The sequence below is a fragment of the Mustela nigripes genome, chromosome 5 (genome assembly GCF_022355385.1).
Source record: "Mustela nigripes isolate SB6536 chromosome 5, MUSNIG.SB6536, whole genome shotgun sequence".
NCBI lineage: Eukaryota > Metazoa > Chordata > Mammalia > Carnivora > Mustelidae > Mustela > Mustela nigripes.
This window is the reverse complement of record NC_081561.1, coordinates 129,917,218-129,940,823: the sequence shown is the minus strand read 5'-3', so window position 1 is coordinate 129,940,823 and position 23,606 is coordinate 129,917,218. Positions and strand designations below refer to the sequence as shown.

At 42.1% G+C, this 23,606-nt stretch overlaps 1 protein-coding gene across 2 annotated transcripts in view; it reads left to right on the top strand.

Moving 5' to 3' along the window:
• The first annotated feature begins 11,849 nt into the window (after nucleotides 1-11,849).
• The window catches only part of LAMA4 (laminin subunit alpha 4), a 146,901-nt gene continuing 135,144 nt past the window's right edge, over nucleotides 11,850-23,606 (top strand). Inside the window, exon 1 of one of the 2 annotated variants that reach the window (XM_059401233.1) lies at nucleotides 11,850-13,343. In XM_059401233.1, the coding sequence (XP_059257216.1) occupies nucleotides 13,137-13,343 (207 nt within the window). In that variant the 5' untranslated portion in view covers nucleotides 11,850-13,136. The remainder of the gene's footprint in view (nucleotides 13,344-23,606) is intronic. The other variant, XM_059401234.1, reaches the window with a different exon arrangement.

Below are 23,606 nucleotides of genomic sequence, written 5' to 3'. Positions count from 1 at the left end.
TGAGCAGGTTTAGGTTAGCTAGCAGCTCAGGCTTTCGTTAAGGCATTGGCTGGTTAAGGCTCAGCATCCTGGCAGTTATTCCTGGAATAGAGGGTCAGCCATTTAGCCAGCCTGCTGGACACTGTATCGATATTGTACCTTCTTCCTAGACCCAATTGACTCCTGCTAAATTGCTTGCTATACTACCATGATGTCCAACCATGATACGATGAAGGAATTGCCAGATTGGAGAGTAGACCACAGCATGTGGTACTGTCTACCATTTCAAGGAGGGGTCAGGGGCAACCATGTAAGTTATTAAGAGGGGTGGGTTTAAAGAGAAAGAAAGGCACAATGCTCTTCTGATTGCTTTGTGTTTTAATGTTCCCGGATTTTTGCTTTTTGTTTATTTCTAAACTTATTTCTTTTTATGATTTATCTTTATGTCTATGTCATGCATAGACCAGAAGGATTGAGTTTGCCTGTGTCCCACCTTGGCCATATGTACTACTGAAAGTTATGTAATGGTCTCAAATTCCCTGCTGATTTATTGGACTAAATAAGAACATTTTCCATGAAAGACTGAGTTCTATTTAGTCTAAGTAGTAGATTGCATAAAATCTGTGAGTAACTAAGGAATCTACACACTAAATTACATCATACCAATTCCCCATGTTCTTCATCATCCAACACACAAGCAGATGCTCCTTGTTCTTCTATACAGTTCAGTCCAGCCTGTGTCTACACTTGACCTCGGGCTTATGAATTTCATAAACATTTTGTTCACAGCTTACCCTTTCACTTTTTACTAATTGTGATCATACATTTAACATATTCATGCAGGGCAAGGATGAAATGATTCACAGCTAAGAAAAAACATGGACTAAAGGAAAGGAATGGAATTTGACTTCATTATAACTCAATAAATGTTTTTTGAATGGCCCTGCAGATGACCTAATGGCTGAGAGCATCCACTAGACTATTCTTCCAGTATAGTCACAATTTCCTGTTGCAGTATCCTGTGCAGTTTGCCTGGTCTTTTTCCATCTCTAGCACTACTGATTTGATAGCCTATTGTTCTAGGAAGTACATACCATAGAGCCAGTGAAGAACTGTATAACAGAGGGGTGACTTGAGGACAGAAGGCATATTTCTAAATTCTTTTTCTTTTGTGGTCTCCAGCAGCATTATTTCTTTTCTGGCCTGTAGTTCTGAGTCTGGCAGAGTTTAAAATAATAACTCATATTTCTCTCCCCTTTGTTACATTTGATTTGTTACATTAACTGTCCACAGGCTTTCCTGAGGCACCTAAAATATGGCTTCAGGCACAAATCACCAGACTCTGCATTTAATTATTTCAGCAGAGAAGGCCATAGAGTAGTCCTATTAGTGTTACTTTCTAAGCCATTGATCTGCAACTGGCCATGACCAGAACAGTCAATGTCTGGGGATAGGTGCCTTCCTAGAACATAAGAGCCTTGAGGCTGAGTGGGACCTCAGGTGCATCTTGTCTCACTTTTCATTTTACAGAGGAAAGGAGTGAAGGCAAGGGAGCTTAGAAGACTAGCTTGAGGCTGAGACGAGTGAGGTGCAGCCCTGGAATGGAAATACCAGGTCTCCAGCCCACAGTATAGAGCCCTTTCTCTTCCCTGTGCTTTCTCCTAGGCCCTCCAGGGAGCTGCTGGCCATCATTCATCATAAAACCAATTTAAAAACCACTGTGGACTGCTCCCAAAGGCCATCCAGTTGAAATAAGCACAGAAATGTTATGGGCCCATCTCCAGTAGCTAGCTGGAAGAAATAGCTTTTTCAAGGTCTTTAGTACATAATCATATTCACCCAGAAGAAAAATACAAGCATGACCTATGGCAAACCCAATCCTTAAGTTTTGCTCAGGTAAACCATTTAATAAAGAAAGAGAGAGAATAAGCCCTAACTTTAATTCAGTCATTTAATGATTAAATGTATCTCCTTCTAAATATGGGCTCTTTCTCTCCTCTTACCTCATAATCAATTATTTTGTCCTTGGTATTTTCATTTTTAAATAAATGTTAATTTAAGAATGATAACAAGTGAATTGTTTTTCAAAATACAAGGGACAGCAATCTTGAACCCTTCTCTTTTTGTATACTTGCTGCTCAGCTATGACTTATTTTGAGCTGTTCCAGTCACAAATGTCAAAGACTGATGACTTTGGGAGTCAAAGGGGATGGGAAGAAATCATGCCAGGCTGAGACGCTTGAAGATCAGCCTTTGGGTATGGTCTGCTCTCACTGATGTTTCCATCTCTCCCAGCTTCAAGTTGGATGATGGTGCTTACCCCACGGAGTTGTTGGGTGAATTGCTTTGGACAGCATAGGTGACAGCATTCTGCATGCTCTAAAAGATGGAAAACGAAAACCAATGTAAAAATGCCATAATTCTGAAAACATTTAGTAAATATAGAGTCTGAATTTGAATGCCTGAGAATACCAGACAGGAAATTGGCCCCTAAATTACGGTCTAGTTCCTTAGAAAAGCCTGTTCATTTCTAGTTACTTATTCCTAGAGAATAAGTTTGAGTCCACAAATGAAAATTCAAGTAGAGAACTGAATGAATTAAGGACATGATTCATACTGAAATCACTTTAGACTAAAAGGATGAAGTAATTAAGGATGGCATAGTTGGAGCCATGAATTATCTGGATGGGGCTAAGGATTAAGATGGGACATGTAATGAAGGGCTAGATGCTGTGTTAGTTGATAATGAGACCAGAACCATGTATTAGCCTAAGTAGCAGCCTCTATGAGAAAGGTTAGTAAATATTAAATACTATGTTGATAATAAAGCATCTGCAATCAAGTTATTGTTTCCAGATATTAAAACTACTGAAAGAAAAGTGAAAAATACTTATTGAATTATGTTATAGATAACAAAGAATTCTATTAACTTTATAATTAGCCTTTTTTTCTAGTTTTCTCTAGAACACATTAGTCATATAACAAAAGTAATAATACTAGTGTTCTTAGTAATAATAATAGCAGCTAAAGTGTATTGAGTGGTCACTATGTTTCAAGCATTATTTCGGGAAATTTATGTGCATTATCTTACTTTACCCTCACAAAAACCCTATGAGACAGATACACTTCCCACTTTATAGATGTGGCAGGAAAATCGAGGGATACAAACTGACAATCTAAGTCTGTAGACTGGCTTTTTAAAAACTACATCTAATTTCTCTTTTAATGAAGACCTACAGATTAACAAACTTATGGAAAAACAATTTATTTCATATATAAATTTTGCTTTTATGATGATTTCCTCCAGAAGACTAACATGACTGCTTTGCAAACCAGCATCTTCTATTTCTATTTCTACCTAATACACTCATCACAGACTCTTTCAAAAATCACGGTTCTCAAATTCCTACTATTCTTGTATCAGAATCTCTTTGGTTGTCAGTAAAGAAAAAACTAACTCAAATTGGCAATAAAAGGTATATCTTGGCCCATGAAAATGAAAGTTTGGAGGTCAATTTGATTTCATGGCTAAACAACATCTTTCAGGACCCATTTTATCCCACTTCTACTCTGTCTTCTGTGGGGTCATTTTCTCTTAAAAAACGGTTTCCCTTGGGATTGCTAATGACTCCAGGAGAAACAAAGTCTCTTTTTTACATACAAAAGAGAAAAGCTGCCCACCTCTAGAAGCTCTCTCCAAAAAAACCTGAGAAACCTTTTTCCAGACAACTCCAGCAAACCTCTCCTTCCATCTGATTAACCTATTGGTCATATGACCATCTCTGATCCTATAATTATGTTCCACTATAGGATGGGATTCCAGTGATTCATTTAGATCTGAAACAAATGCCCCATACCCAGAAAATGAGACACTAGCACAGGTCCTGTGTGTAGGAGTTATGAATTCTCCATGGAAAATAAGAGTTGTTACTGAAGCTCTTTTAATGTCTGCTAGAGTTCCCATCATCATCTCTAGGGTCTGAATAATGTCAGGGTAAGAACTAGTCTAGAAATCCCAATAGAGAAATTTGGCTGTATTTAAAGGCGATAACCTATGTTTATGGATTATTTTATTAGTAAGAAACTGCATGGACTATGATCCCAAATATCATAATTGTTTGTTTTTACATAGGTATGTATTATTTATTATAGACATACACACACACACACACACACACACACACACACATACATATATATTTCTCTTTAATCATTAAAAAGGAAAAAAGTCTTTGGGAATTGATTTAATAAGAAATATTATCTTTTTCTAATGTTTATTTTTTCTGATAATCTCTACACCCAATGTGGGGCTTGAACTCATGACCTGGAGATCAAAAGTCCCATACTCTCCCCACTGAACCATCCAGGCACCCTAGAAATATTATCTTTTCATTAAATAAAAAAAATAAGTTAAGCACTTAGCTTTAGATAAATGTAATTAAAATCAGCATGGGCCTTTTGAGAAAATAAATGAGGGAGGACAAATGAAGAAGAAGAAGAAAAGAAAGCAAGACTAAGAGAGAAAGAAAGGGGAAAACCATTAATGGGTTATTTGGAAGTAATCAAAATAGTCAAAGTAGACCCAGGGCAGGTAATTAATGAACTTTACTAATGGATGTGGTATGTGATGGATAGAAGCTATCTCATAGGAATTACTATCAGGCAACACCTTCCACTGACAGAACAGCCAACATATTGTGTCCTGGTGTGTGCTGACTTGGAAACAGTGTAAAACACTGCATTCTTTCCCTCCAATAGGAGGAGCTGACTCCATTCAAGCTAAAATTCATCTCAGCTTCAAAGATATATTGGTTTTACAAGTTGAGATGTCTGGATTGCCCCAGGAATGAGGGGTTGTGTTTAGGGGACACAGTGACAGATCATAAGATTTATTCTGTTTGTCCCCTGAGGCCTAAATTGTTATTGCAACAACCTCCCATTTGTCCTCTGGGCTCCTGTCTTTCCACTCCAGAGCACCTTCCTCCTGGTTATCTGATTAACCCTTCTTAACTCCCCTGTGATCATCTCTTTCTCTTCTAGTCGTAAACCAGTGATCAGATCCATATCTATCTTTTCCATATTATCTCTTATTATCCACCCAAACAAACTTTGCACAATGCTCAGGTAATCTGCCCTTGCTCTTACCTGAATATGCATGTGATTTCCCATTCTATTCCTGTGTCTCTGCTGTTCCATTTGCCTGAAATTCCCTTCTCCATGCCCTTCCCCCACCCATCTTCCAATAGCTAATTCCTCTGCCTGTGTGGAGATCCAGTTCCAATCTAGAGTGCTTTCTCTTCTCATTGAGCTCAAAGTATCCCTCCCTGCTTTAACCCCCAAGAGCAATGGATTTGTGCCCATCTGGAACACCTACTGACTTGAATTATAGTACCTAACTGCTATAAATCTCCCTTATTAGAGTATAAGATAAAGTTATTACATAGCATTATCCACAGTGCCTTGCACTAAGTAGATCCCTGTGAAAAGGCGGTGTGTGTTTTATGTGTTATGAGTTATGAATATGTAATGTTTTCAAAACAAGTATTTAAGTAAAGGAGTAGAGTGTAAGAATGAGATCTAAAAAGCATCTCAAAAAAATCTTCCCACACTAAGCTTTTCATCATTTCCATTCCTCTAACTGGCTCTTCCTTTCCATCTAGTAGTGACAAATCAATCATTCAAGTCTGCTCAGGCCAAAAAGATGAAGTCCTTTCTTATTTTCATTCCCAATATCCAGAAAGTCTTCATTTCAAATCTTCACATTCAAAATAGATCCAGAATTTGATGACCTCTCAGCTCTAATGTTAATGTTGTGGACCAAGTCCCTATGGTCTCTCACCTGAATTGCTGCCATAGCTTCTAAGCAGTCTCCCTGGCTCCTCTCTCATCTCTTTCCCTCTAACCCTGTTTCCAAGTGAAAGACAAAATAAGTCCAGTCATGTTACTTCCATTCACAGAACCCTCTAATATTTCCCATCTCCCTCAGGGCCAAATTTTTTTATAATTATCTTGATGTTCCTACATAATCCATCCCCCACAGCCCTTTACCTTTGAGACTATTTCCAACTACTCTGCCTTGATCATTTTATTCTTGCTTCTTCCTCAAGAAGGCAAGCAAGATTTCCATCCTCTGCAACCTTTTTCCCCACAGCACTTTCCAGTTGACACACTGTATTCCATGTATACATATTCCTCTTGCTTGATTGTTTATTCTCTCTCTCTCTCCTATGCTTGCCTCAATTAGAATGTAAACTTCATGAAGGCAGAAATTTTTGTCTTATTTCTACTCTGCCCTCTCCTCAGGGCTGAGAAAAGTGCCAATTACCAAGTAGACATTGCAAAATATTTGTTGAGTGAATGGATGATGAATAAATCCCTAAATATTCAGGAGCTATGTACCGACCATCTAACAGATATGGTGGACAATGACTTGAGACTCTTTCTCCTCAAGGTCTGAATCTGTACATTTAAACTTTTAGAGCCAGATCAATTTCTCACTTGTTAGAGAAGCAGTAACTGTACTTTAATTCCAAACTGTAAAGCACAGTGCAAATTTGAGATGTTTATTATGGTTATACTCAGTTCTGACATTTTTTTCTAAAACAAGTTGATTTCCCAAGGTGAACACATCCAGCATGCATTTTCTAGAAGATAACAAAAGGGATACAGGGCTAGATTGCAGAGAGCTTTTGAGTTAGACTCCTAAAGACCCATTTCTGCCTCATACAAAGTAGGTTAGAACACATTTTAACTCCCCGTCCTGCTTATATACCCACCATGGTGACAGCAATCCTTCTCTTAAGGAAACTTCTCTTCCTTTTATGATGTTTGGGTTGGAATGGGTGCAAGGATATAAGAATCCAGTGTCTTGGGTCTCTTCTGTTGAATGTACCCCAATTCTCCTTAATTGTATCATTCCATTATCCAGTCCCAGGAGTTCCTATTTTATATTGATCTCATCACTGATATAATGGATGCTGACACCCCTGTTCTCAGTTGATTACTTTACCACAAAATAATGATCACTTCTTCTTAGCCTGATAAAGTAATTACCCTTGTGGACCTAAGCGATGGCCACAGTCAAGGTGGTCGATAATCCTTGTTAGGACCATTCTCTCTCCATCTGCTGGTTTCCCCTGTTTCTCCATCAGGCTACACCACTAGGATCAGGATGTTCTCATCTCTATTATCATTCCCCAGTGCAATCCAGGCCCTCCTCTTCGCTGTAGGATCCCTGTCCTAAGGGCTTACAGAGCCAGTGTGAGAAGAAAGGGTTTCCCAGCCTAGTGGGGCCCTCTAGTCAAGGTTTCCCTCTCCTAGTGAGGCTCTCTAGTCAAGGTCCCATCTGTCCCTGAGAATCCTCCCCACATGCAAATCTGAACACCATGAGTTTCTCAGAGTAACATACTGAGGTTACAGTGACCTCAGTAGAGGAAAAGCTTAAAAATACTATGCACATTGTGATTCTTTTTTGTTTTTGTTCTTTTTTTTCCCTAAGATTTATTTATTTATTGCAGAGAGAGAGAGAGACAGTGCATGGATGAGGGGAGGGGTAAAGGGAGAGGGAGAGAAAGAATGCCCTGCTGAGCATGGAGCCCAATGCAAGGCTAGATTTCACCACCCTAAGATCATGACCTGAGCCAAAATCAAGAGTCAGAAGCTCAACTGACTGAGACATCGAGGTGCCCCATTTTAATTTGGTTTTTTATGAAAAAGTAGGATATATAAAATGGATATGTAAAATATATTTCATGCACATACAAAATATATATCAAATAGAATGCATAAAATATTTAAAAACATAGAACAGCTGCAAAAAAAAAAAAAATTGATATGGATGCAATAGAAGTCTGAAGGTATTTACTCCCAAACATTTCCAGTGTCTTAAATCTTTACCCTAGAAAGGTATGATTCATGGTGACCACTATTTCCTCTTTTTTTGCTATCTGTAATTTTCAATTTAGCTACAATTACAATTGCTACATTTTAAATTTTTCAAATGCAGCCATGATTATGTCATTCTTGGGATTCAATTTCTTCACTTATAATTTAAAAGGTGATGACAGTTTTGTGCTGAGGTTGATCAGAGAAGTAAGGGCGAGCTATCACCTGCCATGAGGTCTCTGACAGTCAAGTGGCAGGAAGGAAAGGTGGAGAGTGGTGTCTCTTTTCTGCTGACACCCCCTCCTCTCAGGCTACGCTTCACCTCTGTGGATGACTCTGGAAGGAGTCCAGCCATGTGAGGAGGAGCGAAAGCAAGAGAGCCAGGTGAGCATGGAGACTTCTAAATGTTGTTCTTCCCCCCATGGGTCATTGTACTTACGCATAACAATATTGTTATTGTACATTTCAAAACCAGTGAAGAGGGTCTACCTCCTGTTAAGTTCTCACCACAATGGAATGTAAACATTTTGTTAACTTAAAAGAAGTTGTTCTTCCTCCCATGGGTTTCCTCAGGCTTTTGTTCAGGACCTCCATGGGACTGTGACAAGCTCTTCAGTGTCCAGATTGGCAGGAGCCCCGTGTAGCCTGGGGCTTGGACAGAGGAAAAGCTGAGAGACCAGAGCAGGCAGGGAAGCTTTCATCTCCCTCAGGCTGTCCCAGGCCCTGAAGGCAAAGACTATGTGCCCTAAACAGGCACTCAAGGAGCCTTCAAAATCCCATGACTCTCTCACCCGTCCTGTGGCCGCAAGTCTCTGATGTGATTGCTCCTCTACAAATGGCATCTTTCCTTCCTCTCATCACGGAGGACTCAGCAAGGTTGCCCCCTTCTTCCAGTCAGTAGAGTCCCCAGAAAAGCCTTGCTCTAGTTAGTTTATTAGCAGCTCATCTGGACTTTGCCTTTGAATTCCTGTTAACCACTTTGCATTCCTTCTAGGGTTAACTTACAGTACACCTCAGTGGACTCTTAATTCCTTCAGAGTTAGGATATATATATATTTTTTTAATCATCCTTCCTTCAGCATGTAACCTGCCGCTCTGAAGTGTTCAACAAATGCAGAGTATAGAAGTGAATACAGGAGTTCATGAGTAACTAAATAAAGGATGGATGGATGGGTGGATGGATGGATGGAAAGAATGTAGAAAACACATGCTAAAAGCCAAATGAGGCTGTGATAAGTGTCATAGTCCAGAGAGGAAGCATAGCTAGCACAGGCTGTCCACATCCTAAACAAAAGTCTGACAAAACAAATGGGAGGAGGAATGGCTTTTAGAAGACCCCACACGCTCCTGGCTTTCTTGTTCTCGCTCCTCCTCACATGGCTGGACTCCCACCAGAGTCATCCACAGAGGAGAAGCACAGCCTGAGAGGAGGGGGTGTCAGCCGAAAAGAGACACCACGCTCCACCTTTCCTTCCTGCCACTTGACTGTCAGAGACCTCATGGCAGGTGATAGCTCGCCCTTGCTTCTCTGACCAACCTCATCACAAAATTGTCACTAGTACACAGTCCCACAACAATCCTGTCTAATTATGTCCAAGATTAGCGCCTAAAAATCCGAAATAGCATCTGACGTGACTTTCTATTTACAGAAGGGCATATGGGATGCATTAACAACACCCTTGCTGGATCCTCGGATGCTGTGGACAGGCCCAACAAGTGCTGAAAGGAGGGGGCAGCCCTGATACTCATCTGCTGATAAGCGCACCCACTGGGGGACTCAGAAGGGAATTCCAGAACATTCTTTTGATAAAGCCTCCAAGCCACCAGATCTGCTGCTGCCAGCACTAAAAATAGTTGGGTGTAGTTGAGAAAGCATTGGTCTGGAAGTGGGAAGGTGTGGGGCCCTCATCCTGCTCATGAACTAGCTTTATGTCCTTGCCATTAAACCTGTTCGCCTCCCAATGCGCTCTCTTCTGAGCATCAGGGAGCAGCACTTTTTTGATCACGGGGCAGGTGGGGATCCCAAGGGAGATAATGAACCTGAAAGTATTTGGCCAATGCCAACTCCAGTCTCAGGAGACGAGTGCAAGGAAGGGTCACGATAAGAAAGCCGCCACACTGAGGACACTTGGTCTATTGTCAGTCTGTCATTGTAGCAGGAGTAAAATCCTCCCACATTCCGGATTTTGATGGTCTGTAGGTGGCCCTTCAGTGAGGAGATGATTCCCTCTGTTCTACTCCCTCCTAACTTTCTGTGCAACAGTCAGCCACGCTCTCGTCTGGCCTGCCCTGTCCTATCACTCCATCGTCCATGACCACCACATATGTGTTTAATACGGGGAAGGCCTACACAGCAGCCAGAAATGCGAATGGCTATTCTCAGCAAATGCGAGGTTACCCGAGCCGCAGGATAAATAAACGTGGTTATTTTTCCTTTTTAAAAATAGTTATTCTGTTCTTTTTTAAGACTTTGAAATACAGTATAAATAGTCTATATTGAGCACTGACTATAGGCCAGTCTGTGTTAATACTTTACCAACATTATTTCATTTATTATTCATAATAATTCAGTGAAAGACGTATCATTGACACCTTTGCCTTACAGATGAGAAAACTAACATCCAGAGAGACTGTGTGTATGCCATGCTCCCAGAGCTGTAAACAGACCCATGATTTAAACCTTATTTTATTTCGTACAAAATCCATGCTTTTAGCCTCAAAAATAATAGCATCCACAAAAAGAAGATGAGGAGGAAAAATTGGAAGTACATATTTAATCGGTAATCAAAAGTTCATGGGTCTTGGACAAATACACTCTCACCCCTACCATTCAGGCCTTTCCCAGAACCTGAACATGGCGTTGTGCGTAAAGAGAAGAGACCCAAGTCAAATACAAAGTGTGTGACTGATTGACAGTTAGTGAAGAACAGGACATAATCCTTCAGAAAACAAATGTGAAGTGAACAATTTTTGTGTACTGATGAGGTCTTTCTCGGAAGTCAGAATGTGATATTACTGCTATTATTATTATTTTATTATTACTTAAAGTTTTTTCAAGAGAGAATGGGAGAGGATAATTGAACATCATTTTTGCCTCTTGCCTCCCAACATCGCTCTCTTCAAGGACCAACCAAACATATTTTAGGTACTTTCACTTAATTTAGTGCTTAATCCAGTGTATGTGGCCAATGATCATAGTTTATCTTATTGATTTATCTCAATACTACCTTTACATCTGGGTGGATCAGTAGGTTAAGCGTCTGCCTTTGGCTCAGGTCATGATCCCAGGGTCCCACATCAGGCTCCCTGTTCAGCGGCAGGGAGGGGAGGGTCAGCTTCTCCTTCTTCCTCTGCCCCTCTTCCCTGCTTGTGTTCTCTCTCTCTCAAATAAAGAAAAATATCTTTGAAAAGAATTGGTGACCTTAGCATCAAATAGTAGCACTTTCACCACTTTCCCTTTACCAAATGTATGTAATGATACCTATCTCGTGGGATTATTGCAATGATGACATTAAATGAGATCATTTATGCAAACATTTTGGCAGATAGAAAGTACTTAAAGATGGGAATATTTCTCCTACTCTGAATTTGTGTCCTTTATTTTATGAATTTAGTGTGGTGTAGATATAAAAGACAGTTTTGTTATCTGTGATGTCCCCGTACAAACCTTAGCTTAGCTTTCTACCAGCTGTGTAAGGTTGGGCAAATGTCTTAACTCTCAGAACCTCCCCCTCCTTTTTTGTTGTTGTTGTTGTTGTTGTTGTTGTTCTTGAAAGGAAATAATAGTCCTCTTTTCCAGGAATGCTGTGAGTCTGCAAAATAACGTATATAAAGTATCTGACATATATTTGGTACAGAACAAATGAGTGAGGTTTTTTCTTAGATAAAGTAACTTCTGTCCTATAAAACAGAGCTAATGATTAGGTTTTATGAAGATGCTTTATTGCATGATTATGGATAATTTCAAACATCTAGAGACTTACTTGGGTATCATTTTATGGTTGCTTCATCTAATCCTTTGTAAGCCACGTTTGGGTTTTCTGGGAAGGTTTTAAGCTCCACTACGAAACCAAAGTAAGCCAAGGTACCTATCAGCCTCAGTGACCACTGACCCAGCCACAGGGGCACCCCCAGAACAACTGTAGCCAACTTCGCCCAAAGTCGAAGAAAGGTTGCATGACTCACACAGATGTAGTAGGCATGAGATTACAGGCCGAGAGGAAGAGGCCGGGGCTGTGGGCAGTATATTTGACAGGCTCGTACACTGCAAGCCTTGTTCCGGAGCCCTCACAAAGCACCTCTTTAGGATGAAAACAAGATGTTCTTTGTAAATAAAAGTTCATGCATTTGCGTAATGAAGTCATTTTCCAGCGCTGCAGTAAAAGATACTCTTCTCCCAAGCCCCCTGGGTGAGGACCGTCAGGAGGAAGACCGTGGCCAGCCAGTCTCCATGAAGACAGCTCAAAGAGCGAAGCATTCCATCTTTAGAAAATGAAAAACCTTGCCCAAGCAAGTGGGGGCCCTCCCCCTCTCCCGTCCCCGTGAGATTGCCTCCTTCTGGCTCCAGCCCCTGGAATCCCTTTCCCACTCACTTCCTTGTAAACTAGGGGGCCACGGAAGAGATCTAGATACATACGGATAAGACACGGGGCACCCTGACTAAAGAAATAAGAGATGTGAGGAAGCAATCACAAAAGCTGAATATTCCCGGGGTCCCTTGGAGAGACTCCAAACTGGGAGAGAAGGGGGAGGGCAGGCCAGGGAAAGGCCCAGAGCTCGGTGTGTGAAATGCCCGTTGGAGTGGGAGGGCCTAGAAGTGGAAGGTGAAAAGGGAGTGGTGCGAATGGATGTGGGGAGGAAGGCAGGACAGCGCGGCCCGCAGTCCCCACCCGCCCGGGACAGGAGGTGGCCGGCGGGGCTCGCCCCAACCCCGTCCGCCTTTTGATGCTCAGCCTTAAGCTTCGTCCATCTACACGCCCTTCAGCCGGAGCCCCTGGGGAGAGAGAAAGCGAGAGAGAAAGTGAGAGAGGCGAACGGAGGGGGGAGAAGGGGAAGAGGAGGGAGACGTGGGGAAGAGGGACCCGGGCTGCGCGCTCCCGCTCCCTTCTTGACGAAGTTGCTCCCCGGGCCGCCTTGACTTGCCGCATCTGGACGCGGCGGAGGCCGGGAAGGAAGGGCACGCGAGGCACCGCCGCCCCACGGTGCGGGGGGGGACCGACGAGGACAAGCCGCCGCCGAGTCCCAGGCAGATCCTGCTGGATGTCAGCGGAGAGATGGCTCTGAGCTCAGCCCCGTGCTCAGTCCTGCCGCTGTGGCTCCTCTGGGGCGCCGCCTGCGCCGCCGCCGCCGCCGCCGCCGCGGCCGGGAACGACCACGCTTTTCCTTTTGACATTGAAGGGAGCTCAGCGGTCGGCAGACAAGAGCCGCCCGAGAGCAGCGAGCCCCGCGTGGCTCCCGGAAGCCTGCCGCCTGCTGCCAAGGTACAGTGTCCCTGCCCTTGTCACCCTGCCGCGGCACCTGCGCCCCGCGGGCTGCGGGCGCCACTCGCCTGTCCCTGACTCTCCCCTCCTCTTTCCCTCCCCCATCCGCCTAGAGAGCGTCACCTGCACCAGGTCGCTTGCGAAACTTGAAGAGTGTTACTTGGTTGAGTTGGATTTGGACGTCGTGCATTGCGAGTTGAGGCTTTGGAACATGTCACTGTTGAAACTAGCAGAAGGGCATGTGTCCTGTGTCCTCGGAGTGGGGCTGCTTAGACTCTCACCTAAGGCGGCAGTGGCACTTCTGTGACTTTCTGCCACTCGCATGTGCCAGGAGGGTCATTTTTGTCAAGCCACAGCTCCTAATGCGTGTGCTCTGTCCCTGGCTTCCTGCTCCTCTGTGATGTTGGGACAATAGAAACAGTACTGCGGACCAATCCTTTTGGCATAAATCAAACAGAAGGTTCTCTGCCAGTGGGGAGAGTGAGCCAGTGACTCAGGGTGTTGGGATGCTACAGAATCTGTTGGGAAGCTACAGAGCTGATACTTGAAATAGATGGGAGCCATTATATTCCAGAAGCAAGAAGTTGTGATGAAAATCAAGCCCCAGCCCAAAAGTTAAAATGATCAGGATATGCTACTGATGATGTGGTTATGCAAGGAGCTGCTGTTTGAATACCTTGTAATAGCTTTGATGTTGAAAGCACAACCAAAATGTAGAAATTGGGTAAAGGAGAATGAATCCAGGCTAAGTGATTTAAGAGTCCCCTGAGCCAAAATGGACAAGAGCATGTCCAGTGCGTGGGAGATGCTAAGTAGGAGGAAAATGAAGTCACCTAAGTTCATGGGAAAGGAAGGAGCAGTGGACCTAACATCTCTCTCTCTCTCTCTCTCACACACACACACACACACACACACTCTATAGCTATGGTTCCAGCAACTGTAGAACCAAAGCAGTCATGTGGATTGACACCATTTCTAACAAGAACTGAAGTCTAGATTATTGCTATTAATCCTACTAATGGTTAGTAGAGTAGTAATTCTTAATTATTATTACCAAAATAAGGTGCATGAAGATGGTCCTTCTCCAGGAGTAAGCCACACCCATACCCCCAAAAAAGAGGGAAGGGAGGTAGGGCCAGAGCTTACCAACCCCCCACTGCAGTGCTAAAAGTAACTTCTATGTGAAAGAGGGGGATAGACTTCTGCTCAGTTTTGTACTCCCAGGAGTGAGGAGAAGCCAGGCCAGGAGAGTCACCAATCGGAGAGCAGTGCTTCTCCACAGGCTGGGAATTAACACCCCCCCCAACCCAGGGAAGCGTTATTTCCACCTGTTCCTTTGAGCATGGGGAGTCTCAGAATGAAATGCCTGAGAGTAAGGTTGCCCTTTTATTAAGATAAAATACAAGCCATCTAATTAAATTTGCGTTTCAAATAGCAACAAATAGATTTTTTGTATATGTCTCAAATACTGTGCAGGATATATTTACAGTAAGAAAATTATTTATTATTTACCTGAAATTCAAACTTACCTAGGCATTCTGTATTTTTACCTGCTAATTTTAAAGAGATGGACACATATAACTTTTTGCAACACTCAGACCACAAAGAGTAAGAAAATAATTATTTGATTTTCAGGGAAACTTAAATTCTTGTGGAGACCCTGAGTGATTTCTTATGTACTTATATGCTCAGTGAAACAATAGGAAGGCCGCCCAGCAGAGTGTTTTGGGTGGCAGGCTTTGCACTCTGATGGTCCCAGGTTCAAGTTCCAAACTGCCTGCTCCCTAGCTGAGGCAAAGTACAGATGCCCAAATAACAGAGAAAGAAGCTGAAGCTTAGAGAAAGTATTCATGCCTACTTCACACTTCCTACAGTTACTGTAGAAATTAGCTAAAATATATACAGAAAGAATGCTTAACACAGTACTTGGTATAGCATAAATGCTTTATACATTCTGAGTGTTACTATTAGTATAAACTATGCAGATGATGAAAAGAAACCCTTATTTGGGAATATTTCTCAGAACATTATTTTTATGGCACTATTTTACTTAATATTACTTTGTCTCTGCTCGTCTGTATCTTTCCAACCAGAAAGAATGTCCTAGAGTGGGTTAAATTTGTAATACTGTCAGAGTCTAATAGGTCCAGAATGCCAGTTGAGGCTTTTGATTTAGGAAAACAGAAAGAAGCTATTAGTCATTGCAGAAGGGTCAAAGTATATGAAGTAGAAAGGGTAGGATTGGAGTAATTATGTTCCCACTTCATAGTTTCACATAATACCTCCAGTTCGCCTGCGGTCCCATGGCGAGGCCAGTGCCCCAGCATTTAGATTTCCCATGCTCTTTATAGCCAATAAGGAGACCATAAACTGCATACGTTCTGGAATGTAATAACTTAGTAGAGCCAGTTTACCGAATTGGTTCAGGAGACTGTATTTACATCTATAGACAGAGAGAGAATGGGACCATGGACACATATGACACAATATTCGTGGAAGGTTCGAGATGTGGATGGAGGGACATTCTAAAAATACATTCATGTTATTTGACTTGGATTTATATGAATGGTTATTCTTCAATTTTCCTTCAAAGTGAAGGAAGAAAAATACTAAGGCAAGCATGGGGCAGTGGGAGGTGCTTGGCTGATGGCCCTCCACAGGCTCTCCCAAGCTCCTCGACAGCAAGGTTTGTGCCCTCCCCACCCCTGGTTACTCAGCTCTGAACACAGACCCCGGTTTCCCGCACACTGCGGTGCCCACTGTGAGTCAGGGAATCAAAGACTTCAAATGCACACCGAGTAAAAGAATGGGGAACACTGACCAACCAAGAAAGAAGGTCCCTCCTTTCCTTCTCAAGCCCAAACATCCCCCAGGATGCAAAGAGTTTGAAGAGAGTAGCACCCACCAGTAACTCTGTGCTAATGGGTAGAATTTTCCCACCTTCTGATTTTTCACAAACAATTTCCTGAGTCCATTATTGCTGAGTTTATGGCAAAAACAATGATTCTCAGTAGGTGGGGGTTGGGCAAAGGGGAAACTGGGTACTTTCAAAAAAGCATATTCACTATGACAATAGTTTACATTTAAGAAAAGAAAGTTTTGATTTTATCATACCCACTCTAGCAAGCAAAAGTCCTCTTCACCAACAGGGATATGCAAAAGAACTCGAGGGCTACAGGGATGGAGGCAGGAACAGTCCCCAAGGAGAGGGTGTCAGAAAGTCCTTGGCAGGAAGGACAGTCTTGTCTGTCAAAAAAGAAGCAGGCATTATAGAAGGTCAAGAATACAAGGTTAGAGGTTGCCACTGTGTGGCTGGGAAGAAGTCCCACACAGAGACTCAGCAGAGTTGGGGGGGGTGGGGGAGCGCTCTGCTGGAGGGACAGAGTGGGGGCCGGAGGGATCAAGTGTTGTTACTGCCTTTGGGAGATAATTAAGAAATTAAGGCAAATAAATGACAATATTGAGCTAACTTCTCTCAGAGAGGAAGATGGGAATTTACCTCCTGGTAACCTGACTGGGCTTTGCGGTTGTTGTTAGCTGCACTTGGAGAAAATCAATGCCTCATGCACCACACATGCAAAGGTACCCTGCCCTGGACACGCTTACTTGCTGGCTTTTAAAAAGCACTGTGAACTAGACTCATTCTGAGTAACTTGTCTTCCAGACTTTTTTTATTGCTGGTACATTTTCCTGTGGTCCAATATAATGAGTGCCTTGCCACAAAAGGATTGCTGTATGTTTATTAAAAGGCAGCTTAGATCTCTTTGACTATCTTCATTCCTTTTCCTTATCTTGGGCTCTTACATTGAAAAATGGCCCCATTGGGCGCCTGGGTGGCTCAGTGGGTTAAGCCTCTGCCTTCGGCTCAGGTCATGATCTCAGGGTCCTGGGATTGAGCCCCACATCGGGTTCTCTGCTCGGTGGGAAGCCTGCTTCCCCCTTCTTCTCTGCCTGCCTCTCTGTCCACTTGTGATCTCTCTCTATATCAAATAAATTTTTAAAAATCTATAAAAAAAAAAGTAAGAAAGAAAAGTAAGGAAAAATGGCCCCATGGAATCACATTAAATCACTGGCCTGCGCCATCATTCTATACTGGGGTCAATGGTGCATTTAAGCAACGTGAACCCCCACGTGCAGCCATTAATCCCTTCACTCAGTATCACCCAACAAGCAGGTTTGGAGCCTACCCCATACAGAGCAAAAAGTAGGCACCGGGAAAAGCAGAAAGAAGGCAGAGTCATCTCCCTACCATCAGGGAGGAAGCAATCATAGAACGAAAAATATGTACACAGCCACTCTATAAAGCAGAAGGAGTTAATAATCTGTGAGATTGGCTAGAAGCGGAAGGCCATGGGGGTAATGGGGAAAAAGATTACTCTTGAGTCAGATCAGTAGGACATAGTCGCCTACTCACCAAATACCAAAGAAGGTTCCTGGGAAACATTATTTTAGAAGGACTAAATATAGTAGAGGCTGTAGTAATAATAATAGCATGGCTTGTGGCACACGCTCATTGAGTATTTCCCAAGTGCCATACACCAGTCTAACCTTTCTCCATGAGTTATGTTGTTTTAAAACCTGCTAACAACTCAATGGGACTTGTATAGTTACTGTTTTATTTTGCAAACATGGAAACTGAGGCACAGAGCATTTGCCCACGTACTCTACCTGGTAAGTGCCGCAGCTAGTAAGGAGTTTATAAAAAAATTCATCTGTACAAGAGTATCTAGGAAAAAAGTGGTTAGGTAACTAGAACTATTTGTAGGCATAATTTCAGTAAACATTTTGGGAATTTCTTAAAACAAAGATATATAAAATGTCATTCAAAGACTATTTGTGCAATGCTTGCTAAATGAGTAGTGTATGTTGCATAAAATTTTAGGATTACCAAAGAACTGAGATAACTTCCTTTTCTGGAGCAGTCTGATAGTTACTTTTTAAACTACTCATATAGGAAAGACAAAAAAATGTTCCTGATTTCTACAATGTCCCAAAAAACTACATGTATTATCCTTTGTAATACTCATTAGTGAAACTTATACCCATTTTATAGATGACCGAATTAAGGTTTGGAGATGGTTAAGTACCTTGTCCAAGGTTTCCAAATCCCATTCTCTTTTTCCAGCATATCCCTGAGTCTCCCTTCTAGATTTTTTTTTAACTCTTGAGTTTTCTTGTATTCCATTTTCCTTTTATAAGTATATTCTAGTGTGTTTCCTCTACATGATGCTCGTCTACATTAGAAGCTCCTGATTTAGATTAATAGGGAGAGAATTCAGAACCGCACCACCTACAGGAATATATGGCCTATCTTACAGAATTTTTATAAAAAAGCTGGAAAATAAATTCCATTTGCTGTAGTTCCAGAGTTCTCGGATTCAACCATAAGTTTTGTTTGTTTGTTTGTTTTATTGTGGTAACATATCTATAACATAAAAATTTTCATTTTAACCATTTTTAAGCGGTATTAGGTACTTTCACACTGTTATGCAATCATTACCACCATACATCTCCAAAACTTTTTCATCTTCCTAAACTGAAACTCAATACCCATTAAACAATAACTCCCCATACCCTCTTCCCCACACCCTGGCAACCATCATGGCACTTCCTGTTTCTATGAATATTACAATAGTAGATACTTTGTGTAGGTGGAACCTACAATATTTGTTTTTTGTGCCTTGCTTATTTCACTTACCATCATGTCTTTAAGGTTCATCTGAGTTGTAGTGTGTGTTCTAAATTTCATTACTTTTTAAGGCTGGAGAATACTCTACCGTATGCACAGATCACACTTTGCTCACCCATTTATCTGTTGAGGGACATTTGGGTTGCTTCTAGCTTTCAGCTTCTGTGTATAGTGTCGCTCTGTCCATTGGTGTACACATACTTGTTTTTGGGTTTCTGTTTTTTGGGGTATATACCCAGAAGTGGAAACGCTGATCATATGGTTCAGGAAAAAAACTAAAACTTGGATTCTTATAGAGGCCAAGAAAAACATTACTGGGCAGTGAAAGGAAAACACCCTGAGATTGACTAAGGCCAAAGGAATAGAAGAAGGGTTGTCTCATCCAGAAAGACAGCCACCTCTATGTTGCCAGGTCTTCTGTTACTTTTGTTATTTTTTTTTTCCCCAAGAGAAAACAGAATCTGGATTCTTAGGTAAAATTGCTGACTCAATTTTTTTTTTTAAATACCTTGTGGGATGTACATCCGATGGCCCCATTCAGCCCAAGGGCTGTTTATTTGCAGTCTCTGCTTAACAACATTTGAAATTCACCTTTCATCAAAGGTACAATGTGGGCGTCTAGCCAGATGGATGTGCTATGAACTCAACTCCACTACCTCTAGCTGTTTGACTTTGAACAAACTAGTCCATCCTTCAGAGGCTCAGCTTGTTTGATTGTCAAATGAACAGAAATGTATTTGCCTTGCAAGACTATTAAAGTAAAATGTGGAAGCTGTCTCCCAAAGTCTGCCTTCCGTTCCCTGTCTCTTTGGCACCTCTGTCCTCACTTCTTTTCTTCCACTATTTTTACCTATCTGCAAGTTAAGATTTGTTTTATCAGTTTGTTTTTATCTAAATTTGTGCTTCTTTATCTAAATTTGATTACTTCTAGCTTTTCCTTACAAACGTGCTGATTATCTAACACTGGAGAAGAAAGAGACTGTATTTTAACTTTTGTAATTTTTGTATCCCTAACGATTCTGTAAACATACCCTTTCATATGGTGACTAACATAGCATAATAAAAAAATTTTTTTAAGAAAAAAAAACTTAAATAAATAATTTAAATAAAATTAACATAGCCTTTCATCAGTGATAGAATGATCTGAGCAGTAAAGAGAAATGAATGAGTTTTTCTAAAGCCCCCTCAAAGTTAAACAAAAACCCCATCATTGATATGACAAGGTCTTTTTTTCTTTCACCATTAAATTCTCAAATCTGATTTGTAATAGTTTTTTGAAATATGTAATGCTAAAAACACTTCTCTCCTTTTGGGTTTTTCCTTGCTCCAAGTAACCATATAAATATAATGATGACCAGACATAATTTTGAAGCATTTGATTGATTAGAAACCATTAAAATCAGACTACCAGTACATTATTGAGTTCCAAAAGTTGGCATTGCCAAACAATGACTTATTTGTTTTCTGGAACCAGTAAATCTGCTGGTTCATTGAGATGTAGTGACCACAGAGAAGTATATTTAAATATCTACTCCAGCATTTGCCGAAGAGAAGCATTCTTTTTTCAACTGTTTTCTTTTTTGCTCCTAATGTGGTAAAGTTAAATTCTGGGAAATGGTTTACTAAGGGGGAAGCTTAGCCACAGATGTTTGTAATTCCAACTTAAGTTTCCCATCAAAGTCTTAATGAAATTCAGCTGCCAGCAGCTCAGCTCTGAATCTGAGTCTTTTTATCATGAGAAACTTGGGGAAAACAGCATTCCAAGGTTGAATGGTAGTGGGAAAACGTCCATATTCAAGCCCAAATCCCCTGCATAAAGGAAAAAAAAAAATACATTAAGAAACAAATTCTGTTTTCCAAAAAGAGGAGAGAGGAGTGATCATATTTTGAGTAATATGCAATTTGACCCTCTCTTCACTTCCAGAACTTTCTTAGTTGGTGTGTTGTGTTTTGGAAGAAGCTAAAGATTCAGTGTTTACCTAAGTGGAGTGGAGTACCTACATTAATGGCTCCATGAGAACTGATGCGCTGGAGAGATCTCATACCACCAAGAGCTGCATGAGCACAGATCTCTCGCAGACCAGACCAGTAATCCACGTCGTATACTCCAGCTAAAAGGACCCTTGCGTGCAGTGTAGGCTTTGTGCATGTGTGTTTATTTTGAAATCATGCCCTCCATTAGTTGAAGTGGCATGATTACTTTAAAGGAAATTAGAGAGTCTAGAGATCAGAGATGTCTTCAGTAAAACTGGCCTCAGAGGTGACCGGGTAGATGCAGTCATGTTGTCTGTTTACATAGTGAATTGCAACGTGTCCTTCTGCACTACACACAGCTCTGTAAAGCCAAATGCCGGCCCAAAGGAATGTGTACTAGAGACTCTGGCAGAAGGCAAGAGAAATGCCTGATAAGCCTCAGACCGTGGGACACTAGGGCTATGAAACCCTCTAGAATGACAGCAAGAGCCAGAGCACACATTGGGGACCCCGGGCTTAAAACTGTGGCTGGACTCTTCTTCCACAGTAGTTATTCCGCGATGCCTTTCAAGCTTCCAGGCCACACAGGGTGTGTTTCCCCCTTAAGGAACAGTGATACAATTTGACAAGCTAAGAGTGCCCTAAATGAAACCTCTCCCTGCTGACATGCCATGAGTCCTGGGAGTGGCAGAGTGATTCTGTCATCTGTGATTCTGTCAATTCCCGGGCACAGGTGAGGAGCCAAACATGTGTTATTTGGAGACTGAATGCCTGGAGATGAGCCAGTGTTTGCGGTGCATGAATAATTGCCTCATTCTGTATTGTTCCCTTGGAACTGTTGTCTGTCATGATCAATGCGGGGAGACACCCTGCAATCCCATCTATGAGAGACAAGCCCGGAAGCCCCTACTGCAGCCCAGAATTCAGCATAAAGGAGGCCTGTGTGAGTGCGGAGCCAGTGGGTGTTTATTATTGGATGGATAACTCTATTATACCTTGCGGGGCAAACCGTAAATATCAAAGAGATCATAGAACGTTAGAGCTAGAAAGAGAGTTTAGAGATTCGGCCTTCTCATTTTGTAGATAAGGAAACGGAGTCTCAGGTGGGAGGCAGTTGAGGATAAAAAGCTCATTCATTAGCCGCAGTGGCAGGAGCTCTGTCTCTCACTTCCAGCCTTATACTCTTTGAAATTGTTTCAGTAGACTTGATATATATATGTATATCATATATATCTATATATATCTTAAAGATACGCATATCTTTAAGAGAAAAATTGTTTGCTTCTAATATACTATTATTCACTTTACTCTTTATGGTTTCTATTTATTTTATTTTATTTTATTTTTTTTTTTTTTTAAAGATTTTATTTATTTATTTGACAGAGAGAGATTACAGGTAGGTAGAGAGGCTGGCAGAGAGAGAGAGAGAAGCAGGCTCCCTGCCGAGCAGAGAGCCCGATGTGGGACTCGATCCCAGGACCCTGAGATCATGACCTGAGCCGAAGGCAGCGGCTTAAACCACTGAGCCACCCAGGCGCCCTATGGTTTCTATTTATAAGAGAAATGCTCTGTAGGAGAGTCTCATGAAATTCAGTGTAGTGGCATAAGTCCTGGAATGTAGTCCGGAGCCAACTATTCTGCTTCTTGGCCGTACCAACAACAACCAGATCGCCTCACCTTTACCAGTCAGAGGACCCTGGACAAGTCCCTTCACCTCCTGGGCCCTCAATGTCTACAGTTTAAAAAAAGTAAATCAAAATAAGCAAACAAAAACAAGGTTATTTCTAACAACAAAATTCTAGAATTATCTCATAAATAGATCAGAACTTACACTTGTTAAGAGGAAGCTGGCTTAAGCAACAGAATCACTCAGAGGCACAATGGCTGTCCGAGTTAGAAGCCCAAGTCTGAGGAGCCTAGAGCCTGAGGGAAACACAGGGTCCTGATCTGGGGGTGGGGGAAGGGAGGCGTTGGTGGGTCTTTCCCCTGCTTCCTAACAACTCCATGTGTGGGTCTAAGGGTGGCCGCAGGACAGAGCACCAGCCGCCCAGCCGCAGTCAGTCATGAGACTTTCCAAGGTGACATACCGAGGTCCGATGAATGCCAGTGGTCCCCCACACCTAGGTTCCTGTGTGCTGCCACCTGCCCCATTCAGACCCTTCAGGATGACCCTAAACTGAAACTCTACACAGAGACACAGGAAGGATGACATTGGAAGAAACGAGGGACAAGGAGAAGGGGGGAGGGGAGGCCTAAGTCCTCGCATCTCGTAACAGTTAAGGGACACGTGACTAAGTCCAGAGAGGAGAATGTATTTTCACTCAGTGCCAAAGGAAAGGAAAGTTGGCGATGGACTCTTGATTTGTTGTAAACATCAGCTGAAATCACTGGGTCACTGGTGCATAGCACAGATGTCGACCGAGGCTTCACTGTCAGGTAAAGAGGAAGCCTGACTTGATAACCTGCTCTAGGCTGGGCAGAACGTGACCTTTGGAAGCAAATATTTTCAGGGACCTTTCTGAAAGTCAGAATCACCAGGGTGTAAGGGACCGTGGTGGGTAAACACCCTCATGGTGGCTGGCTTCGGGGAACAGGGGTTT